At 43.2% G+C, this 26,435-nt stretch overlaps 10 protein-coding genes across 10 annotated transcripts; 4 read left to right on the forward strand and 6 right to left on the reverse strand.

The window, feature by feature from the left end:
• Positions 1-1,072: 1,072 nt before the first annotated feature.
• On the forward strand, positions 1,073-2,253 carry Bfra_007143 (putative btb poz domain containing protein; the record flags this gene model as incomplete). The annotated part of the gene is made up of 2 exons (XM_037337517.1): positions 1,073-1,161; positions 1,233-2,253. 2 exons carry the CDS (start codon positions 1,073-1,075, stop codon positions 2,251-2,253), a joined length of 1,110 nt encoding a protein of 369 aa, XP_037186897.1.
• Positions 2,254-2,673: 420 nt separating this feature from the next.
• Bfra_007144oa (uncharacterized protein) lies at positions 2,674-4,074 on the reverse strand (the record flags this gene model as incomplete). The annotated part of the gene is made up of 4 exons (XM_037337518.1): positions 2,674-2,977; positions 3,069-3,163; positions 3,233-3,361; positions 3,418-4,074. 4 exons carry the CDS (start codon positions 4,072-4,074, stop codon positions 2,674-2,676), a joined length of 1,185 nt encoding a protein of 394 aa, XP_037186898.1.
• Positions 4,075-4,885: 811 nt separating this feature from the next.
• On the forward strand, positions 4,886-6,057 carry Bfra_007145oa (putative zinc-binding oxidoreductase protein; the record flags this gene model as incomplete). The annotated part of the gene is made up of 4 exons (XM_037337519.1): positions 4,886-5,002; positions 5,066-5,448; positions 5,508-5,788; positions 5,843-6,057. The coding sequence occupies 4 exons, from the start codon at positions 4,886-4,888 to the stop codon at positions 6,055-6,057; spliced, it is 996 nt and encodes a 331-aa protein (XP_037186899.1).
• Positions 6,058-6,213: 156 nt separating this feature from the next.
• On the reverse strand, positions 6,214-9,541 carry Bfra_007146 (putative glycoside hydrolase family 16 protein; the record flags this gene model as incomplete). The annotated part of the gene is made up of 2 exons (XM_037337520.1): positions 6,214-9,319; positions 9,513-9,541. 2 exons carry the CDS (start codon positions 9,539-9,541, stop codon positions 6,214-6,216), a joined length of 3,135 nt encoding a protein of 1,044 aa, XP_037186900.1.
• A 1,709-nt stretch (positions 9,542-11,250) lies between these two features.
• Bfra_007147 (putative glycosyltransferase family 2 protein) lies at positions 11,251-13,033 on the forward strand (the record flags this gene model as incomplete). The annotated part of the gene is made up of 3 exons (XM_037337521.1): positions 11,251-12,494; positions 12,554-12,793; positions 12,844-13,033. The coding sequence occupies 3 exons, from the start codon at positions 11,251-11,253 to the stop codon at positions 13,031-13,033; spliced, it is 1,674 nt and encodes a 557-aa protein (XP_037186901.1).
• Positions 13,034-14,897: 1,864 nt separating this feature from the next.
• Positions 14,898-16,653, forward strand: Bfra_007148 (uncharacterized protein; the record flags this gene model as incomplete). The annotated part of the gene is made up of 3 exons (XM_037337522.1): positions 14,898-15,115; positions 15,247-16,382; positions 16,436-16,653. 3 exons carry the CDS (start codon positions 14,898-14,900, stop codon positions 16,651-16,653), a joined length of 1,572 nt encoding a protein of 523 aa, XP_037186902.1.
• A 672-nt stretch (positions 16,654-17,325) lies between these two features.
• Positions 17,326-19,773, reverse strand: Bfra_007149 (uncharacterized protein; the record flags this gene model as incomplete). The annotated part of the gene is made up of 3 exons (XM_037337523.1): positions 17,326-17,925; positions 17,975-19,195; positions 19,246-19,773. The coding sequence occupies 3 exons, from the start codon at positions 19,771-19,773 to the stop codon at positions 17,326-17,328; spliced, it is 2,349 nt and encodes a 782-aa protein (XP_037186903.1).
• Positions 19,774-21,557: 1,784 nt separating this feature from the next.
• Bfra_007150 (uncharacterized protein) lies at positions 21,558-22,448 on the reverse strand (the record flags this gene model as incomplete). Its single annotated transcript, XM_037337524.1, has 2 exons — positions 21,558-22,155; positions 22,228-22,448. The coding sequence occupies 2 exons, from the start codon at positions 22,446-22,448 to the stop codon at positions 21,558-21,560; spliced, it is 819 nt and encodes a 272-aa protein (XP_037186904.1).
• A 1,124-nt stretch (positions 22,449-23,572) lies between these two features.
• On the reverse strand, positions 23,573-24,357 carry Bfra_007151 (putative glucose-methanol-choline oxidoreductase protein; the record flags this gene model as incomplete). Its single annotated transcript, XM_037337525.1, has 4 exons — positions 23,573-23,861; positions 23,976-24,120; positions 24,207-24,295; positions 24,350-24,357. The coding sequence occupies 4 exons, from the start codon at positions 24,355-24,357 to the stop codon at positions 23,573-23,575; spliced, it is 531 nt and encodes a 176-aa protein (XP_037186905.1).
• Positions 24,358-24,423: 66 nt separating this feature from the next.
• On the reverse strand, positions 24,424-24,819 carry Bfra_007152 (uncharacterized protein; the record flags this gene model as incomplete). Its single annotated transcript, XM_037337526.1, has 1 exon — positions 24,424-24,819. The coding sequence occupies one exon, from the start codon at positions 24,817-24,819 to the stop codon at positions 24,424-24,426; it is 396 nt and encodes a 131-aa protein (XP_037186906.1).
• Between the last annotated feature and the right edge of the window lie 1,616 nt (positions 24,820-26,435).

The following is a 26,435-nucleotide window of genomic DNA, read 5'->3' on the forward strand; positions in this document are numbered from 1 at the left end:
GCACCTTGTCAAGATATCCACTCATAGCAATATCAATCAGGATGTTAAATCCATTGGAATTTATGCTTCCCTTCCTTTTTCCTACTTGTTGAACCGATTGATCGATTAGAGCATATCACTTGAGCATTGACAGTACAAAGTTGTAATTGTTTCATGTAACCTATGAACATTTTCAAATTGGGAACGGGTGGGATAGCAAGTGCTATGATGATTACAAGAGTCCTCAAGGGAAGTTAATCTCAATTAATTGGTATATCGGCATTGGTTTTTATCCCCAATAAGTACATATACATATGCACAGCTCTATTATAATTCCTTCAACCTTGGGTCATTATCTTTAAAGCCCTGGAAGCTGGCAGCAAAGAAAGCAAACGAAAGCTTCTTTGAGATCATTAGTGTGCTTGTCAATCTGATATTTTATGGCTGAAGGTATCAGACAATTTGGTGCCTTGACAATTGTCATCAGTTCAGCTCGTTAGGAGTATAACACATCGAATCTAGAGAAGAGGGGCCGTATACTCTTAATGACAACGAAGCCAAAACTGCAAATTTGTTCATTTTCAACGTTCATCAATTTTAAATCTCACCGCTTATCACTTATAATTCACCGCCTCTCTCACCGGATGAGTAACATGAGATTATTGTATAATGTCAAAATTCTACTAGTCGCAACCAATGGCTTCTTCAGTGAGCGACTGAAATGACAGTCGTACCGAGGCCATCATGTACGGTCTTTGCTTTGAACTTTACAACAGTTACAGATGAAAACACGGCATCCAATTTTCACTCTACGCGTTCTATACGGCCATTGTATCACAAGCTAAGTTATTTAAAGTTCTTCTTAAATCCCCCTTCTCACAAAATTCGACTTCTTCAGAACTTCCACTTCATAAACACCCACTTCGAGATCATCGACTTTTTAATCAAATTTATACCAAAATTTGTCGGATTACCATATGAAAGCACGTCATCTTTTTGATTCCCTTTGCAACTGACTTCGCTCTCGCCGCGAACTGATTTCTCTACTGGCCAATTTCATCTGATTCCAGCCCTTTGAGGAAATCTCCTCGCCATGTCCTCCTGTCAACGTAGTACCAGAAGAAAAATTGCCAATGGCGCAAACCCTTCCCCCATATCAAAACAGTCCAAACACTTTTCAAAGTAAGTCTCAGCATGCTCAACTATGATCATTGCCAGTATCATGCGAAATAAACTAACTTTTTTTTTAACAGATTTCTTGGCGATGAACTCGTCATCTTGCGAGTAGGTGATGAACTTAAGCCTATTCAAGTGCACAAAAATGTCATATGCGAAAAGCTGGAAGTTTTCGACGCCATGCTCCGGGGGAACTTTAGTGAGGCAACCTCCAAAGTCATAGACTTACCGGAGGATAACTTCAACGCATTCGAGTTATTGGTCGAATGGTGTTATACAAATCGAATCGATATGCCAGAAGAAAACACTTCCTATTCGTCCGTTAATACTAGGGTAGAGCTGTATTGCTTGGCTCATAAGTACTGTGCTTTCGTTCTACAAGACTTTGTCACGAACTACCTTATTACATGGTTCAGAATCAAGGACGGACATGTCAGACTTGTACAGCCCCAATGGATTACACGTATCGAGGAAACATTCTCATCCTCATATGATGAATTAGGAGGTATAGAAGAGCTTCCAGGACCCTTGCGTTACTTCATCCGTTTCTTGAACTCGATGGTAGTACTCGCATCTCAATCCAGACCCTCTAAGCTGGCAAAGATGTATCTCGAACCCTTTCGCCCGGAACAACTGGAACATTGGGAAAGCTTGTTTCCTGGAGTTCCAGTTGCCAAAAATTATAAAATCAACTCATTGATATCGGAACCACAAATTATCGAGAATTGGAACAGTTCGTCAACAACCTGTTGCGAGTATCATAACCATATATCTTCGAAAATCCTTGAATGTCCAGTTTTCAAGGAGATCAGAGGAACAGCTAAATATTCACCTGATGCCTTTGTAGTCGTCGCAAACTTCAAACGTAGATTAGGAAGCATGAAAGTATTGGAGCGCGTTAAGAACAATCGGAAGGTTACGACAGAGCTGCTCCGTCTAACAGATGAAATCAATATGAAAGGCACACCTTTTAACATAGCACAGGCAAATGCTGGTATGCTTGAACTATTTTTTTTGGGTGTGTTTGCATTCGAAGATGGCCAAGACGAGTCCCGTACCATTGAATTCAAGGAGGGCATGGGCATTCAACAACTATGAAGCTTAGCGATAGATGCAATTTATGCTTCTAAGAGCCCGCAGTCGCCATATTGGACTACCGAGAAATACAACTGATATGTTGGGTACATGGTCGCGCTTGTTGAAGGTTACCGAGCTGGACAGCTAGATTGTCATGGATTGAGTGATGGGTAGCTTTATTACATTTGAACGATTTTACAGCTTATCATTCTCTTGAAAGTGGAGATCTCAACCAGTCCTCGAGATCTGTTTCTACATAGTGACTCGATAGATAAAATGTCAAAAACACTTCACGTGAGAATGGAAGAGTAGTAGATAGATTTAGAGAATAATAATGCGTGGTATTTTCATTGAGTATAGTAAGTTTTATTCTAATGTTCTTATCCTCTGTATCCTTTCCACTTTCTCTCCTACTTTCACATATTTCTCCTTTTACACTACTCACGAAGTCAAACTTGCCGCAGCCAAAACCAGCATTCCAAATTCATCCAACTGAGACAACCACCCATCTAATCTCCGATCCTCAGGCCTAGTTCGAGAATTTATCAGATCTCCATACGTAAGCCGTATGCCTCTCATTGAATTTGTATACTCATTTTCCCACGCTTCATTTGTAGTCGCTCTCCAGAGTTTGCGAGAACAGGGTAGAGTCATATATTTTAGGCGATTTCCGTCGCAGCGATATTCCGGGACTGAGGAGGAGACATCAAAGAAAAGGTCGATAAAGAATAGTATGATAATTGTGCTGAGTATGATATATTCGAGTTAGTGAGATAAAATTCTGCAGCGGTAGGTCTCTTGATAAACTAAATGTTGGAAACAGTTGACCTACTTACCGGCGTGTGGATTCGGCCAGTGCCCATTCTTTCCACGATGGGACACCCTCATTCTGGAGGTCTTCTGCCAGGTGAGCAACGTACATCGAAACTTTCTATCGTTTCATTAGTGTGACGGTATGAGAGCATCGCGGATAACAAGAATGCGAATGAGATTTACTTACAATCATTGTGGAAATTAGTGGAACATCAAAATTAGTTGCCTTCTCATTATCTTCTGAAATTCGAAGTAGAAAATAAATCGTTATGGCGTGAAGAGCGGCGACGGAATCTTCACTATTGTATGTTGTATACTAGCATTTTTTTTCATTTAGAGTACACCCAATTTAAAGTTGATTTGTGAACAAACCTGGGTACATATTCTGTCAATCTCCATTCTAATGCACCCCCATATGAACAAAACGTTATCCTCGTTCTTAACACTTATCCATTGTATGAGGTTAGCACATGTAGCTAGCGGTGCGGGAAGCGCTTTACGGTTGTTGAAATGAGGGTGAATAAATGGTGGAAGTCCATCGTCATTACTAGGAAGTAGCATTGAGGGGTAGGTCGGTAAAGTGCACAATATGTAGCTTCTGTTCAGGGAAAATTGATTATTGGACAGTTTTCGAAGTACAAATGCTTTTGGGGCGTTGGGTACCGGCTGATTGTATAGTCTAGAGTATGAACCATTATCTTCCGGTTGATAGCTCGCGAAAACAGGGGACGTATCTATTGGTAACAGTCGTGGGGAATATCTTGTAGGCTTGCTGAAAACTGAAATATCCATATGCTCTAAGATACATTCTTCAATATCGAGGTTCCAATCTTCATTTGGTAGTTCGAGATTCAAGGTATCCTCGGCGATAACATCCCAAATCTGCAATGCGCTCGAAATCATACCGGCTTCATGGGTATCCAGCAAGACCGGTGCAGCGACGTCTTGTGATAAAGATAAAATCAAAGACACTTCTTCGATCTCATCCGCATCAGTATCGGCATGATTCTTTGCTTCTGGCTCTAGCATTTTTCCTCTCGGCAAGTGAAGTCCTTCATAAATACAGCTTAAGCTCTTCTTTAGACATCGTGAGCAGCTTGGATGTATTAAATCGCATTGCGTCTTAGACTTGGCACAAGCTGAGCAAGCACGTTTCCTTGATCTTACACCACCGCGAGATTTTACCGTTTTACAATAAGAGATATGACGAAGCTGAGATTTCTCTGCATACTCAGTTTGTTGTTTCTTGCGATCTTTGATGGAGGGATTAACTCACTATTACCACAATCCTTTCCACAAATGCTACACGTGAATCTTTCACGTAGGGATCGGTTTGACTCCATACTCTGAAGAGTAACTTGAAAGAAAAAGTGTAAGGGGAATGATTGTGAAGCTTCGGAGAACTTTGGTAAGTTTCATCTATTCTACGGAGAGTTTTGATTCTCGGATGCGTGTTGGTAAGCAGGAAGGATTCAGCGATTGTTAATCAAAGTGGGGGCCAGGGGTACGAAATAGGTCTAGGTAAGGTATGAATACACTTCCTATCACGAATTTCGGTTAGAATCTGCGACTTATTATTTATCTTGTCAAATTACTATTCTGTGCTACTCTTGCTAGTTTGATGTCATACTCGTGATGCCTTTCCTTGACATGATGATCTTACGACGGATTTCCGTGAATGCTTTTCAAGAAAATACCACATGAGGAATTTTCCCACTGTGATGAGAGTACATAAACCGGTCAGTAATCCTCTATTAATGCAACATGTCACAAACACAAGCATTCAACACTCAGACACACACTATTCCAAAATGTCTCCAATTACCAACAATCAGGCAGCATGGATTCCCACAGAAAAAGGCCAAGTAAAAGTAGGACCAGGACCAACACCTACCCCAAAGATAATGAAGTAGTCATTGAAGTAGCCTACGCAGCTGTCAACCCAACTGACTGGAAGGTCTGTTACTCTATTTATTCCCATCTCTTTCATCAAATTAACATCAATTCATTCCCTCAATAGATGCAAGACATCCCCTATTTTAGCATGCCCTATCCCTGGATCTTCGGTGCCGACGTCTCTGGCACCATTGTCCAACTTGGAGCTGGCGTAGACCGCTTTAGGATTGGACAACGTGTTATGGGCCAGTGCGATGGAATTCTCACACGAACCGTCCAAAACACCGCGTTCCAACTCTATGCTACTTGTAGCGAGATTCTCGTTGCTGTAGTTCCGGATGAGATCCCACTGGCAAGTGCAGCAGTCCTTCCTCTTGCTACTTCCACGGCTGCTGCGGGACTTTTCAAAATCTTGAGAATACCGCTTCCGGTGTTGGATCCAAAGCCGGCGGGAAAGACGATTTTGATCTGGGGCGGAAGTTCGAGTTGTGGTGCCTCGGCAATCCAGTAAGCGCACCTGTTTATTGTCATGCTACTGAACAATTGACTGATACTAAATTGTGAAGACTGGCGAAAGCAGCAGGGTACACTGTTGTTACCACTGCCGGCACCCAAAACCACGACTTCGTCAAAACCATTGGTGCAACCTATGTTTTTGATCATAAATCACCCACGGTTATACAAGACATCCTGGCAATCCTTCAAATTGGTGATGCCATATTCGACTGCATCGCTCTAGCTAGCACACAACAAGCTTGTGCAGAAGTTGCTCATAAAATTGGCGCCAGAAAATTTGCTGCCTTATTACCTCCCGTACCAAATGAGTATAATGTTGAGCCTGTCATGGGTAGGTTCTATCATTATCACCTCTAGATCTTCTTGAACTGATGTTATCATCTAGTAAATGGTTTAGATGTAGGACTTGTGGATTTCGATATCGGGGATGCAGTATGGCGGAAGTACGTACCGGAGGCATTAGTCAAGGGAAAATACTTGGCCAAGCCAGACCCGGAAGTTCTCGAGGGCGGATTGGGCAGAGTGCAGGATGGGATTGATCTTCTGAGAAATGGTGTGTCGGCAAAGAAAGTTGTTATAGAGATTACGAAGCAGACATGATGTTTGGATACTTCATTTTTGAGTTCACCGAGCAGCTGATTCCTTTCAGTTTTGACTTCTATAATTCTTTCAATATTTCAAATCATAACTAAATTAGAGGTATCGCGTTCAATATCGTACATTGTATCTTCATAAACCCAAAATCCGAAACGCCACTCACAATTCCTCCTCATGTACATTTATTCCTGCCTTCTTTTCCACATCCTTCTGTTCATCCACAATCTCTCCCGTCTTCTCTTCATAGTCTAAGAAAAGCCTGTCCGCAAAAGGGAATAAGGTCTTTCTTCTGGGAGCCGGCTTAATGTGCGCCATTCTCCAAATATTACCAGTAACATTCTTTCCCAAGGTCTCCACCACGGGTGTAAGAACGGGTAACGATGCAAACAAAGTTCCGTAGCAAACTATCGCCGTAATCAAGGCAACAGACCAATATGGAAGGGAGGTATTAGAAGCCAATTGTACACATACTGTGCTACCTAGCGACCACCAAATCAAACCATGAATAAGATAGATGGTGAAGATATGGGGGAAGAGCATCAACCAAAGTTTCATGGATAAGAAATATTGTACGAAGTAACAATTCTCGATGACAAATTGGAGACCGACGGCGAATATGATTCCATTGAAACGAGGGTTGAAATATTCTGGATATCCCGCGTTGGCTGTTTGGGCGATTGGAAGACCGCTCTCGGGATCCGGATGAATACCTCGTTCTACGATAGGCAAGGAGAAGCCTGTCCATGCAGTGATCAAATCATTTGATAGTGCGGCAATGGCTAGCATGAAACCAATAACGATTCCGGTCCAGAGGACAAAGGCGTGGTCTTTGAACCACTTTTTGTACTTGAAAGTGACGTCTAGATCGGTGTAAAGGACTCCAAACCAGAAAAACGTGCCCCAACTTTGAGCATACCAATGGTTAATAATACAGAATGCATAGTAGCACATACGCTTCCAAGGTGTCTTGATCTCTCTAACCACGATACATCCCAAAAGTGTGATCCACGAACCTTCAATCTGGACAGGAATGGTCCACAAAACACCCGTACAGTAGTTGTAGGTGATCAGTGGAGCTGCATTAGGGAGCAAGTACACCAGCTCAAGGATCTCAGAGATGTAATGAGCGAAATCTGTGTATGCCACAGCATAAGGCCATGTTGTCCAGCTGATACTGGGGAGGTATTCTAAATACGTGAGAGCTCCCACATCGATCAAAAAGTACTCAAGCATAGCACAAGCTGCAATCGGAATCATGACACGGAACGTTCTTCCAGTCGTCTTCTCGGCTATACTTCCAAGATCACCAGTACGTAAATAACGACTGATAAGGAAGCGAGTGGAAGTAATGAAAAAAAGCCCAAGAAGAATTTGATTGAGAAGATATGATCCAATGGTCTTTCGAATCATGATTTCATAGCTGTAGTGCTCAAGGGCGCCAACCATACCCATTGCTGGCGAAAACGTGAATATGAAATGGATCAGAGTCACCAAAAGGGTTGCGATCGATATAAGCCCTGCCAAATATTCAATTCGCTTGGTGGGTGCAGTCCTAGCGTTGATGGGTGTAGCTGGGAAAGCAATTGGGGCTGGAACTTCTGAAACAGCGTGATTGGGTGGTGCTGGTCTAGAATTCTCAGTTGCATCACCTTTGGTGATATCTGGCATCGAAGAGTCCTTCTTCTCTGATGTCTCTGCCGGGTTTGTGCTGTAGATGAACGAATTATGCGGAGTAACACCGTCTAAATTTTGTCTACCGTCCTTACCGAAGAACAAGGAACTTTGGGGTGTTATAGCCATCGAATCATTCTGGGCATCATTGAAACTGTAGAGTCTATGCTGTGAAGCTGACGGCGATATAGGATCGTTCAAAGTAAACCCACTCATGTTTGAGGTAGAATGTTGCCGAGATGCCGCGAATGGACTATTGTTTGGCATACGTGCTGCTTCTTGATTGGTCATATCTTTAAGTGTAAGCGTTGAAGATCCGGGCGTGAAGCCAACCTTCGTTATTTCGAGGTCGTCTTTGGGATTTTTCAGATCCATAGATGAAGCTCTCGTTGACATTGTTGGTGTCGTATCCGATGACGAGAGAAGTTTAGAGTTGGAAATTTGGGGTGGAAGACGGTAGCAGCTATGTACTTTTGGTTCCTTGGGAGTCTTGGAGTCCTTCGTAGGCCATCTCTGGAAAGTGACGTTACAGAGTAATAGTGCAGTCAGAGCCACAGAACATGAGAGGCAAATATAAGCAAAAGTTCGGACGCCACTTTCATGGTGTGTGGCCTTCCATTTTGTGATAGAGTCCACCCCGAAGGCAGTATAACCACGTAATGAAGTATCATCCATCAAGCATGCATCTGTAACCGCGCATCTCGTATCAAATTCTTCGTGCTGCTCCTTTGTCATGACTGACGAGTTGAAGAATGATCGGGTCCATCCGAGGTTGGCTGTGGTGTTTCTCGTGGGCGGTCCAGCCGTGAAATATGAATCACCATTCGACCAAAGCTTGAATAATAGAGGCGATGGGGTGATCGGAAACCTCTTGCTGCTTATGTTCTTGGTTGATACTGAGCGAGCTAGAACATTCCCGATGTAGAATTGCACGGTATCTTTAGTCCAATCCATCCGAACTTCAGTAAAGTCCCAAGGATTAATTTCTGGACTGTATGTGACATTGTTGGCCAATGTACTGAAATTGAGTCCGTTTACCCGATTTGGGAACTCGTCTGCAAGCAAAGTATTGATCCACGCATCTGTAGGCTTTTGAGCGTTCAAACTATTGATCTGGATATTTTGTGTCTCGTTGTACTTAAGAAGCATTGACATGCCGGTACCTCCAGTCCAAGCTTGAGCTGGACGAATGGTTGATCTGAAAGAACCATATTGAATATCAGATCTTAAAGTTCTGATCGCGCCACCTTTGACGAGATGTTCAGAGGTTGGTGGGTTTATCGTGAATTCCAACGATGAAGAGTTTCTGATGCCAGTGGATGTTGAATTTGTGATCTGGACATTGGACGGATCGGCACCTGAACGATACTGTGCATTCCAGCTCTTCTCGTACTTGTTTGCATACTCTTGGTTCTGGAATACCTCCGACGGAAATGTGGTCGTTTCGTTGAAGTAAACAATCAAGAAGTCGGTAAACAGGTTCTCTGTCGCTGGATCATAATAACCACAAGAGCAATTCGAAGTTGAATTTGCTCTGGCGTTTGTTATTAGACTCAGAGCGAAACCAACGAAGCAAAGAGTAAGATAATGCATCCTGATCAAAGGATGGGGAATGAAAGACGAAGAATCAGAATAGAAGAGGATGCCGACTGTAGTGATTCTTTGAAATAATGCAAGAACTTTACGCACTTTTCAGCATGATAACAAGGCTGTTGATAAGACCAATCAGCTTGTCTAGATCGAGACGTTCACTCTGCAGGGAGCTCCCAAAGCGGGCAAACTAGTACATGGAACTACCAGTACGGTTTTTGAGCATTCGGGCTGATCAATGGATCACAATTAGTCTTAAATTAAGTATATTAAAAATGACGGCAAGCACCAAGTCCGCTGTTTATCCTCTAAGTGGCCAAGGCCTGCATGCAGATCCCAGAAGCACGTCCTATCCATCACTTGGGTACACGTTCCAAGTCAGTAATCAGCTGATTCAGCTCAAAGCTCCACAACGCATGAATTTTTCCTTATTTTTGAACTAGTCTGGTTTTCTGGAGTTTATTGCTTTGGTTTGCGCTGCGACGGCATTGATTTGCTTCTCCAGATTCGCACAGATCTTCAGCAGCAGAAACTTCGGCTATATGTCATCTTTCAATGTATATCCTCTCCCCCTTTACTCATGCTGCCAGAAAGTATACAACTCCGCCGCTAAGAAAATCATGTTAGTCCTTTTGTGGTTTACCATCTTGTGGTATGTGCATCTAGCTTCGGAATTGCATACTCTCTGGCAGCACAAGTACCAGTACAACACATTGAAATGAGCTGGTCGCCTTGGAATCTGAGATTCGCCTCCGTGGATAGTTTTAATCCAAGGTAGCGGTCGATCCAGTGCTTCTTTTTTGGTTTTCATGCGTGAGATCTATTCATGGCGAGTTTCAGCATGTATGCTTATTCTAAAGCCACATATCCCAGGACAGCATCGAGATTCAAAGATGTCGGGGTGAACACCATGGAGATTCATGGACATCCACCTTCAGGGGCAGCAGAAACTGGGAATCTAGAGGGACGAATGTGGATTCATACATGGTATCGTGGGATATTTTGGGGGCAGGAAGATACAAAAGTTGGAAAATAAGATTACATTGTAATCGTTTTCACCGCCTTCTTAAAGTGGATTAGCTTAGTCACGACGGACAAACTCTCTTGGCGCGTTGCGGCTCTTTAACTTACCGATGAACTTATCTATACTTTTTCTTACTCCTCCCACGCGCAAAGCCACGCGTTATGTTATCGTCAGAATATTCATCCGACGATGTCCCTCATTCAGAAGATAGAATTCGATGGTCTTTACGAATTCGACGAGTCGCTCATTTACACCACACGGGGTCGGACATTCGGTAATTGTTCTCATAGGAACAGCTCAGCACCACGGTGGGCCTGGCATGAAAGATCTACACCTACCCATGCCTTGCGATTACAGGATTGGGAATCTTCAAAGTTGAAGTCCACTTCTTTAATACACACAATCATGGGTCAGTATTTCTTGGCATTAGTCTCTTCGAAAGAAAACGTGTGTGCATGCAACGCTCCGAGAGTGTCCCGCTGCTAGAGCCTAGAAAGTAGACCGCGCCGTCAGCGGACGCTGATCTTTCTTGTTTTATGCTTTTGTGTTCGTCGCAAATTCGATAAGATGCTATCACTGTTACCGCATGGATTGCCTGAGCTGGCCCATCTTATCTCTTAGTTAAGTTGACAAGGAGCTAAGTCAACTTTCAATGCCGGAAAGGCTAGTGTGAAGCTGTAGCTTGGGCTCAAGCTGATGAAATTTGTATCTTGCCATTATGTTATTATGTTATATCCAATCCTTGGACGCTGCTGTGTAGAGACCCTCGAAGTTGTAATTCCCACCATACTATCTTTATTGATTCTTTGATCTACCTTCTTACTCCTGGTGGTGTCCCTGTCCGTTCTTTTCTATAACTTCACAAAGTACCAGTCATTGCATCTACTGTCTACTTACATCACTTCGACAAAATGGGGGCTTACGACAATGGAACGCTTGCAATTGAAGAACTTCCAACATACAGCAGCCCTTCACCTTCCACCCCCGAGCGTGATGGCTCTCCAAGCTCATCTGTGAGCAGGACATGCAAAGATGCGCTTGTGACCATTCACGATGCTCCAACACAATCCAGCATTGATGAGAAACAGAATGTCAGGTTCTCTGTTCAAGATGAAATTGTGACTTCCCCAAGTTGCGCACAAACTTCTAAAACACCAACCTCTATCTCCATTCGCAATACCTTTGGAAGATGCTCGAACTTTATCCACGACTGGACGCCTTGTCTGCTTGTCAGCTCTTATTTTGTTTCATCTATTTTCGCATATATGCTCTTTCCCACAAAACTTCTAGAGGTTTTCTGGTTCATATATAATTTCACAAATTTCATCATTGCTGCATCTACAGCACTAGAAGCATTTATGAGCATGGAACCATGTCGAGAGGCACGTCTTACTGTTACGAAAGCCGCTGCAAAGGGCTGGAAATTTCCTACACCAGATGATGACCTGCTGATCGTGGACATTGTCATTGTCGCATATCTTCCAAATGAACAAGACATCATAATGGATCGAATAAATTATGCGTGTCAGAAGTTGGAGTATCCAGTTGACAAAATTCGCATAAACATTGTTTACAACACACCTTCTCCAATTCAACCCCTCGAGGAAGAAATGTGGGAAGCGACCGCCAAATTTCCCCAGCTTCGAATCATCAAGGTTGAAGGCTCTACATCGAAAGCTGACAACCTCAATTACTATCTCAGTCTAGATACCGGCTCTGATATCACTGCTATATATGACTGTGACCATTACATACATCCCCATAGCCCTCGATGGGCCATTGAACGTTTTATCAAGGAAGATAAGGTCGATATTGTTCAAGGCCGATGTATCGTCTTCAACACAGGTGCTTCGTTCCTCACTAGTCTCATCAGCATAGAATTTGACAAGATTTACGCCGTCTCACATCCTGGAAGGGCAACCATCTGGGGTTTTGGTCTATTTACAGGATCCAATGGATACTGGAGAACATCACTTCTTCGAGACGTAAAGATGGACGAGAACATGCTCACTGAAGACATTGACTCTGCACTTCGAACTGTAGGCCGAGGTTGTAACATTGTTCACGATCTCAATGTTGTGTCATATGAGTTAGCACCTACGACTTTTGGAGCGTTCTGGAAACAACGTCTAAGATGGGCACAAGGATGGGCACAGTAAGTTTCTATATCCCCTAAGTCGTTTCTTTGATCGGCAATACTGACTCCCTCAACAGGGCAAGCTTGAAGCATTCGATTTTGACCTTCAATCGAGCTAAGGAAGGAAAGAGAATCTTCACGACACGATTTGGGCTGCTCAATTTGTTGCTCATTCGTGAGCTCAGTTATTACTTGGTCACCCAATTTGCCTGCTTGGTAGCAAGCTTCATTTTTCTCAATTTCCCCTTGACCCCAGCAGCGTTCTGGAAGACTGTCTTCTTCCAATATCCAGTTTCTGAGTGGTTCTTTTTCGTTAGGTAAGACTTCTATATCCACTCATTGATTCCATTACTAATTTGATCAACAGCATTTTCTGTTTGATTGGCACACTCTGGGTCACCAATCAAGTTAAATCCGAGTTTGCGTCACGATGGATGATCATCAAGTTCTCGATCGCCTATCCATTTTATCTGCTATTTTTGGCCACCATAGGTTTGTATGGACATGCTCGGCAGTTGACTAAATATTCATCATGGAACCCTACTGCAAGAACGTAGATGATATGAATAACTTTATGAATTTGTATATACATTTTAATTGGAGAGTTTCTGGACGGCATTTAGGGAGGAAAATTTAGAATATAGAGATGCATTGGCTTCAATGCCTGCTAAAAGTTTATGTTGTTTTGCCAATATTCTTATCAAAACCTTGAGTGTGCTATTGTTGTCTTTGCCGCCGGAATTTCCGGTTCGTCAAGATCTTGTGAAATGCTTCACGTGCCAAGATATTTCCGTGCATATACCCCTGGCATTATTGACTACAAGCAATCATTGTAAGGGCAATGAGGTGATAAGATAATTTGGATATGATTCCTCCATCCCTACAGGAATCAGTGGAACTTGGAATTTGGTAGCGACGACATGGATATTGATAGCGAACTTTCCCATGTTCATTTCCCATCCTGTTTTTGTCAGTCTAAGCTTAATGTTTAGGGCCTAGTCGTCACAGATTGAAAAGGTTTTCCTTTTCGATATTAAATGATCGACATAACCGGATATCGAACCTCCGTATTCCCTGCAATTCCCTGCAATCTTCATTAAATCCGAAAAACATCATTTTCACTTAATTCTCACATACCACTATTCTAAAAAGAAATCTGCCGGTTCGAAGATAAGATAACATGCGAGTGACGAAAACACCATGTGCGCGAAAAAAGAAAGAATACCCCAAGATGTGTGCTCTTTTCCCCAGTCTACATAAAAAACAAAAATCAAGATCTCGAATCGAAGAATTCGCAGGAACATGCAGGAGCTTTTAGTTTCCTATGCAGTCTAAGAATACTCCTCTGAAGATCATATTGATACTACCATATAGGATCAAAATCTCGGTGCGTTGACTTAAATGTACAATTGAGTTGTTGGGTGCACATCAATCTACCTTCTAGACTTGACAAAGTGAGATAACCTTCACCGTACACTGTCACAAATGTGATTCATGGGGAAAATCACCTTACCCACAAGCCAGAGTAGGTGATTGGAGGAACCTCTTATGTGAGTAACCCCTTTCCAAATTTTGCTTTAGTTTGATTGGGGATCATGCCAAATCAGGCCAACCACGCGAGCTATCCCACAATACACTTTTTCACGTTTCTGATAGCGTATCTCAGCTTGTCCAGTCTAGACGGCAGATGTCAAGAGGTTCCCTAAAGGGATTCGGGGACCACCTCTGAAGTATTGGACAAAGTATCATTCCTAGCGAATGGCGTGCTGAGCCAGGTAGCCATCACTAATTATGATTACAATCAATAAAAATTTGCCGTATATCAACCTTATATCATAGACTTTTGGAAATTCTCACAAAGATTAAGATTTTTCTTTATCAAAAACGTACCCCCTGCTATCATCCCTATCCCGGTACATGAGAGGTTCTTTGAACTAGAAAGGTACCTTGTACCTTAAGATTGCGTAGATATTCATTTAGAAGAAAGTAAGTTCTGGCTCTCAGACTGTGATATCACATATAAATGATCTTTAATATATGCAATAGCTTTATCTGATCGAAAATTTTCCAGATTTTTGGCATCAATTCACCGGATAACCTCCCGGCTCTCGACCACATGGGCGCAGTGTCCTGGCAGCATTACTCGTGCGCCAAAATTTAGCCACATGTGCAACGCCCCAATGTGATTTGAGGAACTGACAGCCTCACGTCAGGGTCTGCCATGCGGTGTGCCGGAAGTCCCTGGAAGCTGGGTGGATCAGTGCCGGGGCTAGCGGCGCTAAGCTTTGGTCTATCCGGCGTCAGGTATCCACTAGGCCGAGATAGCTATAGTGGAGTGGCAGAATCCAAAAAGACCTTGACATCTTCAAGAAGTGGAGTGGCAGAATCCAAAAGGATATTGATATCTTGAAGATCATGATAATGCACTTCAACAGAAAATTCCTGTTACGCTATGCTCTCGGAACTATACCGGTAGGTCTCTCCTTTAGAACAAACGTGGAGGAATGTCTCATCATGACACGGCACGGCATCACCAAAGTGGCAGCTGCAAAGTTGATACTGCCAACGCAAAATATTGATGGGGCAGACGTCACAAAAAGACAAAAAAAAGTATCGAGAAGGACCGAGGGGATCGGCAAGTGTAAAGAGCAAGGTCTTGGTGTCGAAGTCCGGTGAGGCTGATGAAATCTCTGGAGACATAATTCCCCATATCCACATCAAAAAGTGCAAGAGATCTTTAACATCCCTCTCCATCCAAAATCTGGGACAGTTCGACGGCAAAATTGGTATTCGATATGGCTTTCACCCAATTGACACCTGTGAAGGAGTTCTACCAAGAGCCTACCCTTCACCAGATTCCTTCCCAGTCTCACTTTGTCGGTCTCAGAGGATTTCTAGTTATCCAATCTTTTCTATGGACATTTCTGAATACCCTCGTTCCCACAGCCGTCACCGGTACCCCCAATTCCGATGGCCCTGTATATCAGGAAATGCTCCGAAAGGTAGTCTCCGTCCTCTTCTGGAATGAATCTCTGATCTATTCAGCATTCATTCTCATCTCTGCGCGCACAATCTGCACACCATTCCTCAACAAACCCTCGCACGATTTTGTCGCATCGTCATCTTTCCGCCGAGGCTTACGTCTCTGGTTTCCTTCTGCATTTTCCCTCGCAATCATTTACATCGTTTTTACCTGCATTGGGACGTCCTATATCGATGAGTTCAAAACCGCAACGAACAACACCACCATCGATACTCCCTACATGATCCCGAATGCTCTCGCATACTTTAACTCGGTCTTCATTCTCTTCTGGACGAATAAGAAATTTGACCTCCAAGCAGCGAACTATGCTTTTCCTTCACAGACTCTCTGGGTTATCTCCGTTCTATTCCAACAAAGTTATACTGTTTACATGACAATGGTCATTATTCCCTATGTGCGAAAGTCATGGAGAGTCAAGGCTTTCATTGGATTCATTGCTACCGCATGGTGGGTTGATAGCTGGGCTTGGTATTCAATTACTGGTCTTTTGTTGGCTGATATGAGTATCAATATGAATTTTCAAATGCGTGCCCAAGCCGGAATTTCACTGGGAACCTGGAGAGGCAGAAAATTTAGAATGCCCGTTTGGCCATTGTATACCATTCTTACCATGGCAGGTTTGATCATGATGTATATTTGGGCCGCATGGAGACCCCAAGATGTTTATAAGGAGGTAAGAATCCATACCGGCGAGTATTCGACTGGTGGATTGAATGATGTGGTAATGGAAGCCGGCACTCCGATGGCCAGGGATGATAATTATCTATTCTTACTTGGAACCTTCCTGGTCTTGGAGACCTGGAGTTTCCCACAAGCCGTGTTCCGCAATCCATTCCTAATGTATTTGGGTAGAAGATCCCTTAGTAAGTCTCATTCACTATTTCCTCTCTGTGGCGCCAAAGCTAACAATCAATAGGTTGGTTTCTTGTCCAAAGCATCATCATTTACTCCGTGGGCATCAAACTCTTTACTCATCTCACAGAAACAAAAAACGCATCCTTTGAGGCGGCAACCACAGCTTGTTTCTTTGTATGCTTGTTGACGGTCATTCCTAGCGCGGAAATATTCTATCGATTGATAGATTTCCCTTCTCAAGCATTTGCTAGAATTACATTTGACTGGATTAGGAAGTAGATGAAAAAGATGGTTTCTCATTTATGTTTATGTTTTTGTAGATAGAGCTAGACGTTTTTATGTATTATGTATCATATACCATGTATAGTATCAATGAGTTATATTTCTCCGTTTCTAGATCCTGCGAAAAATCATTGTGTGGAGATTTTTGCAAATTCTTTTGTTTGTTGTAAGAGGCTATGTTTTCCGTGCTGAATTTGAGTGACTGTATGATTTCGATCTCTTTGACATTCGAGAAGAGGGGCGCATTCACAACCCCTGCCCCCCTTCCCCCCAAGTGAACCGGAGATAATTTTGAAGAAATGGGGGGAAAAGAAACAATATATTCTCCATGAGACAAGTTTTGAAATTATGTGTGTTCGCACCTCCCACTTGAACATATGGTGATGAGAAGATCTTGCCCATACACACGCCAGTGACCTGAAAATTCACAAATTGTTTCGTCAGAGGTAAGCACTACTAGCCATAATCACTCATTTCTCATCTCATCTCATCTCATCTACACAGATTCGATTTGATTCTCATTTTAGCGATATATTGCAACAGATACATAAATCTTGTATCACTTCAACATCCACCAACATGGAGCAGTAAAAATTTCTCAACCTCTTCTCCCTATCGGATTACACATTAAAGCTATCTCTCTCTCTTCGTGTTTCTTCTCTCTTCCTATCAGTTTGACTCTTTGGACTTGCTCTTCATAATCTCCTTACTCAACTCCTCAATAATATGTCTCAACCTCTCCGTCGCCTCGGGATCAATATCTTCCGCATCATCAGGCAATTCTTCCATCACCTTCGCCTCTTCAGGGTCCAACTCCAACACCGTACCATTGGGATTATTCCCATCACCCACCACCTTCGAGGGGTCCGCAATCCAATTCATATCCAGCCACTTCTGATCGGGTCGGAACTTTCGATGGCTCGATCGATGGAGGTAACATCTGAGTTTATGGTTATACATGAATTTGAGTCCGGAACCACGATGCCAACGGGCGTTCCAATCGGTATAAATCCACGGTTTCTCGTTGCCGAAAATTTTGGAGGATTCGGGCCAGTATCCGTTGCAGAAAAGATAATTTGCGGTTTCTTCGTCCATGTCTTCGGTTTTTTCCCGGAGTGTTTTGCAGGTTTCGAAGTTCTTTCCTTCGATGTCCGGTTGCATGACTCGGCGGTGTACAAGTCCATCTCTGGCTATTCTTTCGGGCCACTTGAGTCGTTGTCCGCAAATTATGTTGAGATAGCGAGTAAGGGGTGGCATTTTACGGGTTTGCTGAGATTGAGGTTAGTTAATGTATTCCGAAATGGGATCTTTGGCTCACTTCTGGACATTGCTGTTGGAACATCTCCCAAGCACGAGCATTTCCTTTCTTTCCTCCTCCCCAATCAGTAGAACCAAATCCCATATTCATATTAATCAAGTGCTGTTCAGTATCGAGACCTCTATAGTCCTGGCCACTGAAACATGGGAAGTTGTAAGATCTGACGGGCTTGTCTGAGATTTTGTTGGTGCTGGAAACAGATACAGAAAGAACGAGGGCTGATTTATTTTCTGCGCCGAACGTAAACTCCTTACCATTGACGTAATCTATCTGGGGTTTTTTGAGTCTTTTCAGTTCTTTATAGTTTTCCCAAGAGTCTCTCTTGACATTTTCTATATCAAAGCCATGCTTGCCGAGCTGTTCGATGCCGATGAGTTTCTTCTCATGATTTCCAGAGTCCAGCATCGTGTAACAGTTGACTTGACACAATGTATCAGGCGCATCGTCAGGACAGAATCTATCTGCGGCAAACTTCTCATCGTGGCATCTTTTCTGAACATGTGGTCGAAACATTTTGGGTTGGCACTTCATGTAACATTTGTTGCTAGCCCAACCAGCAGAAATAAAATAGCCTGAGAGGGTGTGACTGAAATTTTGAGCTTCCTCGGAAATGTCAACGCGGTCGAGTCGGTGAACGATCTCCTCATAATTGGCGTTGAACATCCAATCGCTCATCTTTTGATCAAAATGGGCTTCTCCAAATCCGTTGAGCGCTCTGAAGACGTCACTAATGTTTTTGATGTATTGCTTCATGATCTCACTCATGTGGTATTTGGAATCGCTGATACGAGACCCAATATCGCTTCCATCAGCAGCCTGACCATCTATGTGGCCACAGTAAAGATCACTCGTATATGTCATACTTGTGAGGCGCAAAAAGTCGATAGAAGTTTCTCCATCATTGCCTGCTCCAAACTTTTTATACTTGTAAGTATGCTCCATTGGCAATGCAAAATCCAGGATCTTCTTCAAGAGAGTGCCGTATTGAAATGGATCGAGCTTGTTGAACGAAGTCCATGGTCCCCCACCGGAACCTTCAATTTTGACTAGCTTAGCTAAGCTCATTCTGAGGAATTTGGTCGAGAATTGATATATCATATCAATAAAAAAGGTTTTGATCTTGCATTTGAGAATTGCCTCACTGTTGCCTTGCTTGGTAAAGTCCCCAATGATAGTGTCGATCCTGGGTAGCACAAAATCCTGGGCACGTTTGAGCGCATTCTGACAATTATTAGTACGAAGGAATGATAAGCAATCATGAATAGACTTACTAGTGTGTGAGTTCCAGTGCGGAAGACCATGTAGTAGCTCATAGCGGCCCAGTATCTTCCCTGAGCTTCTTCGACCCTCTTATCCCGAGGCATGCCCGGTTCGGTGGCATCCACGAATTGCAGAATCTTCAGAGGACTTGGCAGTGAAGAGCAGCCATTATCGGGATCGCAAAACCAGTGAGGCATGCCAAGCTTTTCTTCTCCGTACCGAGCCGAGAGACTCTTTCCACTAGCAGTGTCCTGCAGTGCCAAAGCTTCCCAATCTTTGTATTTCTGAACCCAATCGGGAATCTTGTCCATGTTCTCTTCAATCATTTTGAAGCATCCATTATTAGCAATTACCACCAGTTCATTAGGTGTCCATTCTTCAGTTCTCTTTGTGATGCTGACCCTGTTATCTGCGATCGCAGATGTGATGAGCGCTGGAGCATTTCCCTCTGTAATACTGAGCCTGCCATCCACGATCGCAGAAAAGACAAGGTTCGGGGCCCATGCCCCGATAATGAGTAATTGAATAAGGGCCTTCATGTGTATTGATCATAAAAGCGGATGTGCTTGATGTTAGGTTGGGAGTTCAAGTACGAAAATAAATAACCAGAGGGAATATAACGAATATCTTAGTGTGATATTACAGACAACTTGTCTTTCATATAAACAAAGATATATCCTTAGCTTCCTAAAATCGGAGCCGAAAATTACGGGAGGGAATGAAACACACTTGAATATCCCTTTAAATTAGAAAATAGTGTGTAATTACACGTGAATTGCGTCTAGATGACGGGTGCCGAGAAACGACCTAACTGGACTCTAGGACTGAAGTAGATAAAATCGATCCACTAGAAGAGATCTCATCTACTAAACATCGCCGAAACCCTTGATTCTGGTCACTTGATTCAATAGTGAGGGGTAAGAATTTCATAATAGACACCCGAAATGGGAAAGAGCTGGAGTCTTCCAAGAGAAGCCCCTGTGGAGATAACTAGAGTCATCCGATAACTTGATGATGTCGTATAGAATCTACGGAGGTACTATATCAATAGCTGATCAAATCTTGTGGGTCAGTCGTTGTTTGTATATGGTGAGCGAACTTCGGTCTCAAGACATCATTCTATCAGAAGCCAGTGTTGTTTTCCAGACATGAATCATGACCCCTCTCCGCTAAACCATAATCCCCCTCCGCTATAAACCACCCCTGCTAGAAACATTGTCGATTATATAGATTTTACCCAAGACACAAGAGTTCAGGGATGTGTGAACCTAGCGGTATTATTGCATGTACGTAGAAGCAGTCGTTCTTGTAGGTGTGGAAAGGGTGTATTATTATTAATACTATGCATCCAGATGATATATTGATACATTATAGCCGCACCTTCTATACTCATTTCTAATAACGATGTACAATCTGGAATACCCAGGGGCTCACTTGATACATGTCAGATCCTGGTGATAGCGGATTCATCTGACAAACGATTTTCCTCAAACGTCAACAGAGCAGATAATTGATGTCCGATACAACTCTGGACTTTGCATGGGTGACACAAGTGATGAAGGCCAAGATCTCTGCATTTCCCCACAAAGGCCAGTGGAAACCTCGGACTGTTGGTCTGCTATAGACCACCAACGCAGAATACCCCCATAAAGGATAAAGCAGCCAATGGGGTATACTAATTAATGAAAGCGATTTCCTCACACCACCCCGGAAACCTTGAACCTTAAACGCACAATCTCCGACCGTTTAATGGTAGTAAACAAACACTTGGAGCAGCATTTCAACGGCCGCTAAGACACGAATAGACTTTGGCTAGTGACGAACGTCGACTGCTTGCTGCACAACATAGTGATCGACAACTTTCGAACTAAATCACAAAGCATCAAAGTCTTCTAAATTTTAAGTTCGTGGAACCATGTAATGAGTCAAGTGGTCAATTTCCACAGTTTATACATTGACGACATGACAATGACAACAACAATCTGATCTGGAGACAGTGTCAACACCTGATGGCAGTTATGGATCGAACCAAGTTATCAGGGTATATCATGGACTAGTCTTGACGTCTGCCTTTGGATTCTCAATCCGAGTAGGAAGGTGGGGTATGAGGGGGAAGAGAATGACTAGCTAAATGCACTAATATGGCGGCACCTTAAATCTTGGAAATTTGTCTTCGGTCGCCGAAATTACCAAAGTATTGAGTACCGGTATGATTTTAATCTCTCCGAATCTCGTCATGGAAGATGTAAAGTATGGTAGATCTCGCAAATAGAATTTTTCATATCCTAAAGCTTGACGTGTGAACATTATTTCCCCCCCAAAATCATATATCGCATCTCCCATATACGTCACAATAACATTGATTAGGCTCTGGGCAATGCATTGCATCCCTCCCAAATATGATATGCCAAAGATATTCCATAACTCTGCCACTCTCTCGGTCCGGTAATGGAGTTTGGAGTATCCAATCCCGATAGTGTATATACTCCTCCTTTTTCCTTTGCAATATCTGTAATTTCGAAACCGCAAATTGAGCACAACATGTTGCGCCGATTTCTGCGGGCATAGCCGTATCGTTTCCGAATACTTGCATCCAGATCTCCGGGTTGATATGGGTGTTGGGGGCAACATCTGATAGTGCACAGCCGGGCTTCAAAGCACATCGAAGATTTACGTAGCCTTGTTCTTGTACGAAATTAAGGTTGAGGGTGTTTAAAGAAACAACGTTATCGTGACCAGCTACGTCTGTGTGCCATGCATCCCACCAACCATTTTGGTGGGCATGGAGGAAAGCGCTTATCGAAGGAAGCTTATCGTAATTGTCAATGATGTATGTGAGGTATACTATTGACTCATGGCCTTTATTTGGCGTATGTAGTTTGGCATCTGGATCGTCAACCGAGTAAATGTATGACTGCCAACTGTATTTTCATGACAATCAGTATTGGTCATAAGGATTTGGCAATTGGTGCTTTGATATGAGTTAAACTCACTCAGGTAAAAATTCCTCAACCCAACTTATGTCTTCAGTTTTCAAGTGCGGAATCACCACAGCTCTATCTTGTCCAGTCTTCACTGGCCGAGGAATGTACCCATTGATCGAAGCACCTACGACATCGAAAACAGTAAAGATATTGCGCAGATGAAAAAACACGAAAAGAAGATTGAAAAAGAGTACTATCGCAACGATAGCCACTCTAGTGGCGCGTTTCATAACCTCAACATTCCCTTTTACAAAGCACCGTGATACTCGAGACAATTGAAGTATTCACTTAGATTGAAAACTTCGAAGAAAAGAAGATTAAGGGGAGGGGAGAAAAGGATACAATCGCTAGACACCTGCTTTAATGGGAACTCGTTTGGATCTACTCGAATTATCCATACGATACCCCATTGGGTACCCATTCCCAGATCCTACGAGACCCTTGGGAGTCGTAGCTCATGGATAATCTCAAGTGGTTTTTTTTTCAGGGACGCGTACCCTTAACCGCGACTTGTACTACAATTCCCCCCACCGTTGCGACACCATTCCCCCAGGAAGTGAGTGCTTCTAGATGGCAAAAGACGCATGTTACCAGCATCTGACATTCACAAGTATGGGTGACAAAGGCGACCCGTTAGACGGGGAGAATTCCGAATTGATAAATGCCTAGATAAACAGATCAATGTGATAATCTGAAGTTGCTTCCAATCGCATCGCGAGAGATTGTGATATTTTCACCGGTGGATCTTCGGACTTAATATTGGCAGCGGCACCAAGCCCATTTTCCCCGTAATAAATTTGGTGATCGCTCAATAGATTGCGTGGACTTTTGATAACTCGGTGCCGAGATGTTATCGCAATTGAATCTTTTCTACTCGAATATGTCTGTGATTTAGTTACTGTCTCTAGTTATGAACAGTGAATTCTTTCTATCCAAAATGGATCGCTCGAAGACGGGATATCGTGTCTACAATCACTCGCTACCGGGGTTTGTCGAATTGATGCCATCTTGAGAAATGCGGGCGAATTGATTACTAGGTATCGTGATAGGATCATTTGCGCCACGATATCACATTGTTCTTTTACCTCCAATCACCCAAACACGTGTGCTCCATCTCTCCAGACAAAGTTGTCGCGGGGTACCATACCGTCTAAACTGCGACTTCATATCAGCAGTTCGAATTACTTCTTTTATGTCACCATAATTCAAATTTCCAATCTTGGCCAGTCTTGGAAATAATTTAGCAAGACGATTTTTCATTCTCAGAATAGATCATAATTACACCTCCACTTTCTACGAAACGCTTGTGGCGTCATTCTGGTCGATGCTAGCTACCTATTGCAACGAGGTCATATCAAACACCTTTGATGATATCTGCAGCCTTCTCCACTACAGCATACACCGAGGATTGGATGTTCCCACGTGGGATTAGTGGAAAGATACTTGCATCAACCATGCGTAAATTGCTCGTACCGTGAACCATCAGCTTATCATTTATAACACCCCCTTTTTCTTTTGGTAACATTGCAGCGGTACCACAATTGTGATAAGCGGTCACAGCAGTGTCAAGGACATACTTCTTGGCTTCTTCTTCAAGAGTATGGATATGGAAGGAGTCTGGGTGGTTTCGCTTTTGAAGAAGGCTGAGAGTTCTTTCGTTTAACGAAGTGTCTCAAGCGTCTGGATGTGACGTGTGAAGATCTCGAGATCAGCAGGATGCGATAAAAATCGTGGATCAACGTCAGGTATATCATCACCATTTGATGAGGAGATGTGGGTAGAAGTCAGCGAGGGAAAGGAAAAATGAAAGCAAAGTGGGAGGTGAAATCAGAAAGACGAAATGACGGGACAAGAATGATGTCGCTTCAGAAGCCGTACATGCGCCCTGATCATATATTGAAACTGCGGAAAAATATATTCATTGACCACACTTTATGGTAGTTAGTCACCAGTACCAGCGAACAGTGACATTCAATAGTCATACACACGGAGAAAAAGAGCTCGAGTCAAGTGATCATGGCAGTATTTGGTCAAAAGTTCAGTCAATTTCGCTTTCGAGACTACGACTTCCTCATTCCTTCTGATCAGAATTTCAAAAATTCAACCTAAAAAAGAAATTTCCCAGTCATACCATATCATTTGAAGTTGCTAAGGCCCCCAAGTTGTCTCACCACGAAATCCGTGATGAAATCATTCACACCAAATCTAAACTTTCTTCTCCTTCCGTGCCAATCCGCTCAACAAAGAGCTCAAACCATCTGCGGTTGAAGAAGCGCTTGCACCAGTAAGCGTACCACTTCCACCCATCAATGATGAAATCTCACTTTCCAAAGAAGCAAGTCCCGATGATGTACTTGTTCCACTACCCAAAGAACCCAATGATGAGAGTCCACTCTCCAAAGAGCCAAGTCCTGAAGTTGTGTCCGTTCCGGTACTATCTCCAAGAAGAGAACCGAGACCCGATAAGCCGGATGCGGATGCGAGTGGGCTGCTGGATGTACCCGAGCCGAGAAGAGTGTCGAGTTGGCGCTTGTGAGTGTTGGTAGGCGCACCGGAGATGAGAGGGAGGGCTGCGATGATGAAGGAAATACGGAGATGCATCTTGGTATGTTGATTTTTTTGACGATGGATTATAGCGAGAAGATTGATTGATGAATTGTGTATTGCGAGTTGAGGTTGAGAGATTGTATATCAAGTGCAAACTGAACGTCGAAGACTGATGTTTTGTTGAAGTAGCGAGTGATTTGGAAAGAATCTGAGTGATCCGATGAACAAAAAGTGAATACCAAAATCCGGATCATTGCGAAGCTATATACAATAATCAGTCAAATTAAAGGAGGTAGAAAAAGTAAGTACATCCCCACGTTTCTGCTTCACCCAACATTGGAATAGAGGCGGACAAGGTCTGGCATTGTCCCACTCTATTACCGACAAGCTTTATCTTCTATATTAACGTTGGACAATTTTCCATATTTCAAAAGTAATGTTACAGAGAGAGTATTCAATTGCTGAATGTAATACCGAGGTATTTTCATACCCATTGTAGATGTTTATGCGAGTGGGGACACATTTCTTTTTTTGTTCATTTACTTGAAACTTTCAAAGCTGATATTGAGAGTTGAGAACAGGTGATAGATAGACCACTAGTAGGCATATGGATTGATGGGACACTTCCCAACTTTCGACATTTTTAACAAATTCATTCTTCAATTGTTTCATACCAGAATCCATAGATTGATTGTTCCATCTCTAATGAACAGTTGTAACAATTCTTGAGATATAAGATCCGATATATCAAGAGATATTCACAAGTCCATTTTGCAGTGTCCCGTTAGTCCGTACACCCAATGGTGGAAACTTCAAGCTAGGATTTCATCCTGGACGCTCATATGTGAAAGCTTCCATTGACGTCACATTGTCCGAGTACTTCAAATCGTCCAGGTCCGGACAGAACTCCGTTCTATTGCATGATGAAATTTTTTCACTGATGCTCATGGAACTATGTAAAAGAAAACATGGTATGAAATAATTTGTTGCCTAGTAAAGAATTGAAACATTAATGAAAGTTCTGCTCATCACTCCATCCATGGGCATTTCCTGCCCCGCACTTTCCCATCTCAGCTTCAAATCTCTAAACAGCACCAGTCAATCCAGACAGAAGGCCTGCACCCGCAGCACCCGTTCCTTGGGCTCCGGTGGCTCCAGTTGCCCCGGCACCGATTGCATTTGCACCGCCTGTCAAACCACCGATAAGTGTGTCCTGCTCAACTCATTAGTAAACATCATCGGAATGGAAAAGCAAAGAGAAGACTCACCAATCCTTGAGCTCCTCCAGCATCAGCATCAGCGGTGGTAGCAGCACCAGTGGCTGTTCCTCCAGTGAGTCCGGATAGGAGATCACCACCTCCGTTTGAGGTGTCTGTTGCTCCTCCTGCTGTAAGCCCGGATAAGAGATCACCACCGCCAGTAGAGGTGCCTGTTGCTCCTCCTGCTGTGAGCCCGGATAAGAGATCACCACCACCGGTAGAGGTGCCTGTTGCTCCTCCTGCTGTGAGCCCAGATAAGAGATCACCACCACCGGTAGAGGTGCCTGTTGCTCCTCCAAGAAGACTACCGAGCTGTCGCTTAGTCTGCAGTCTTGTTAGCATGTGATCAATGATATAAAGGGAGATGCGCATACGGGTGCGGCGAGAGCCAATGGCAAGATAGCGATGATG

Source organism: Botrytis fragariae (assembly GCF_013461495.1).
Source record: "Botrytis fragariae strain BVB16 chromosome Unknown tig00000795, whole genome shotgun sequence".
NCBI lineage: Eukaryota > Fungi > Ascomycota > Leotiomycetes > Helotiales > Sclerotiniaceae > Botrytis > Botrytis fragariae.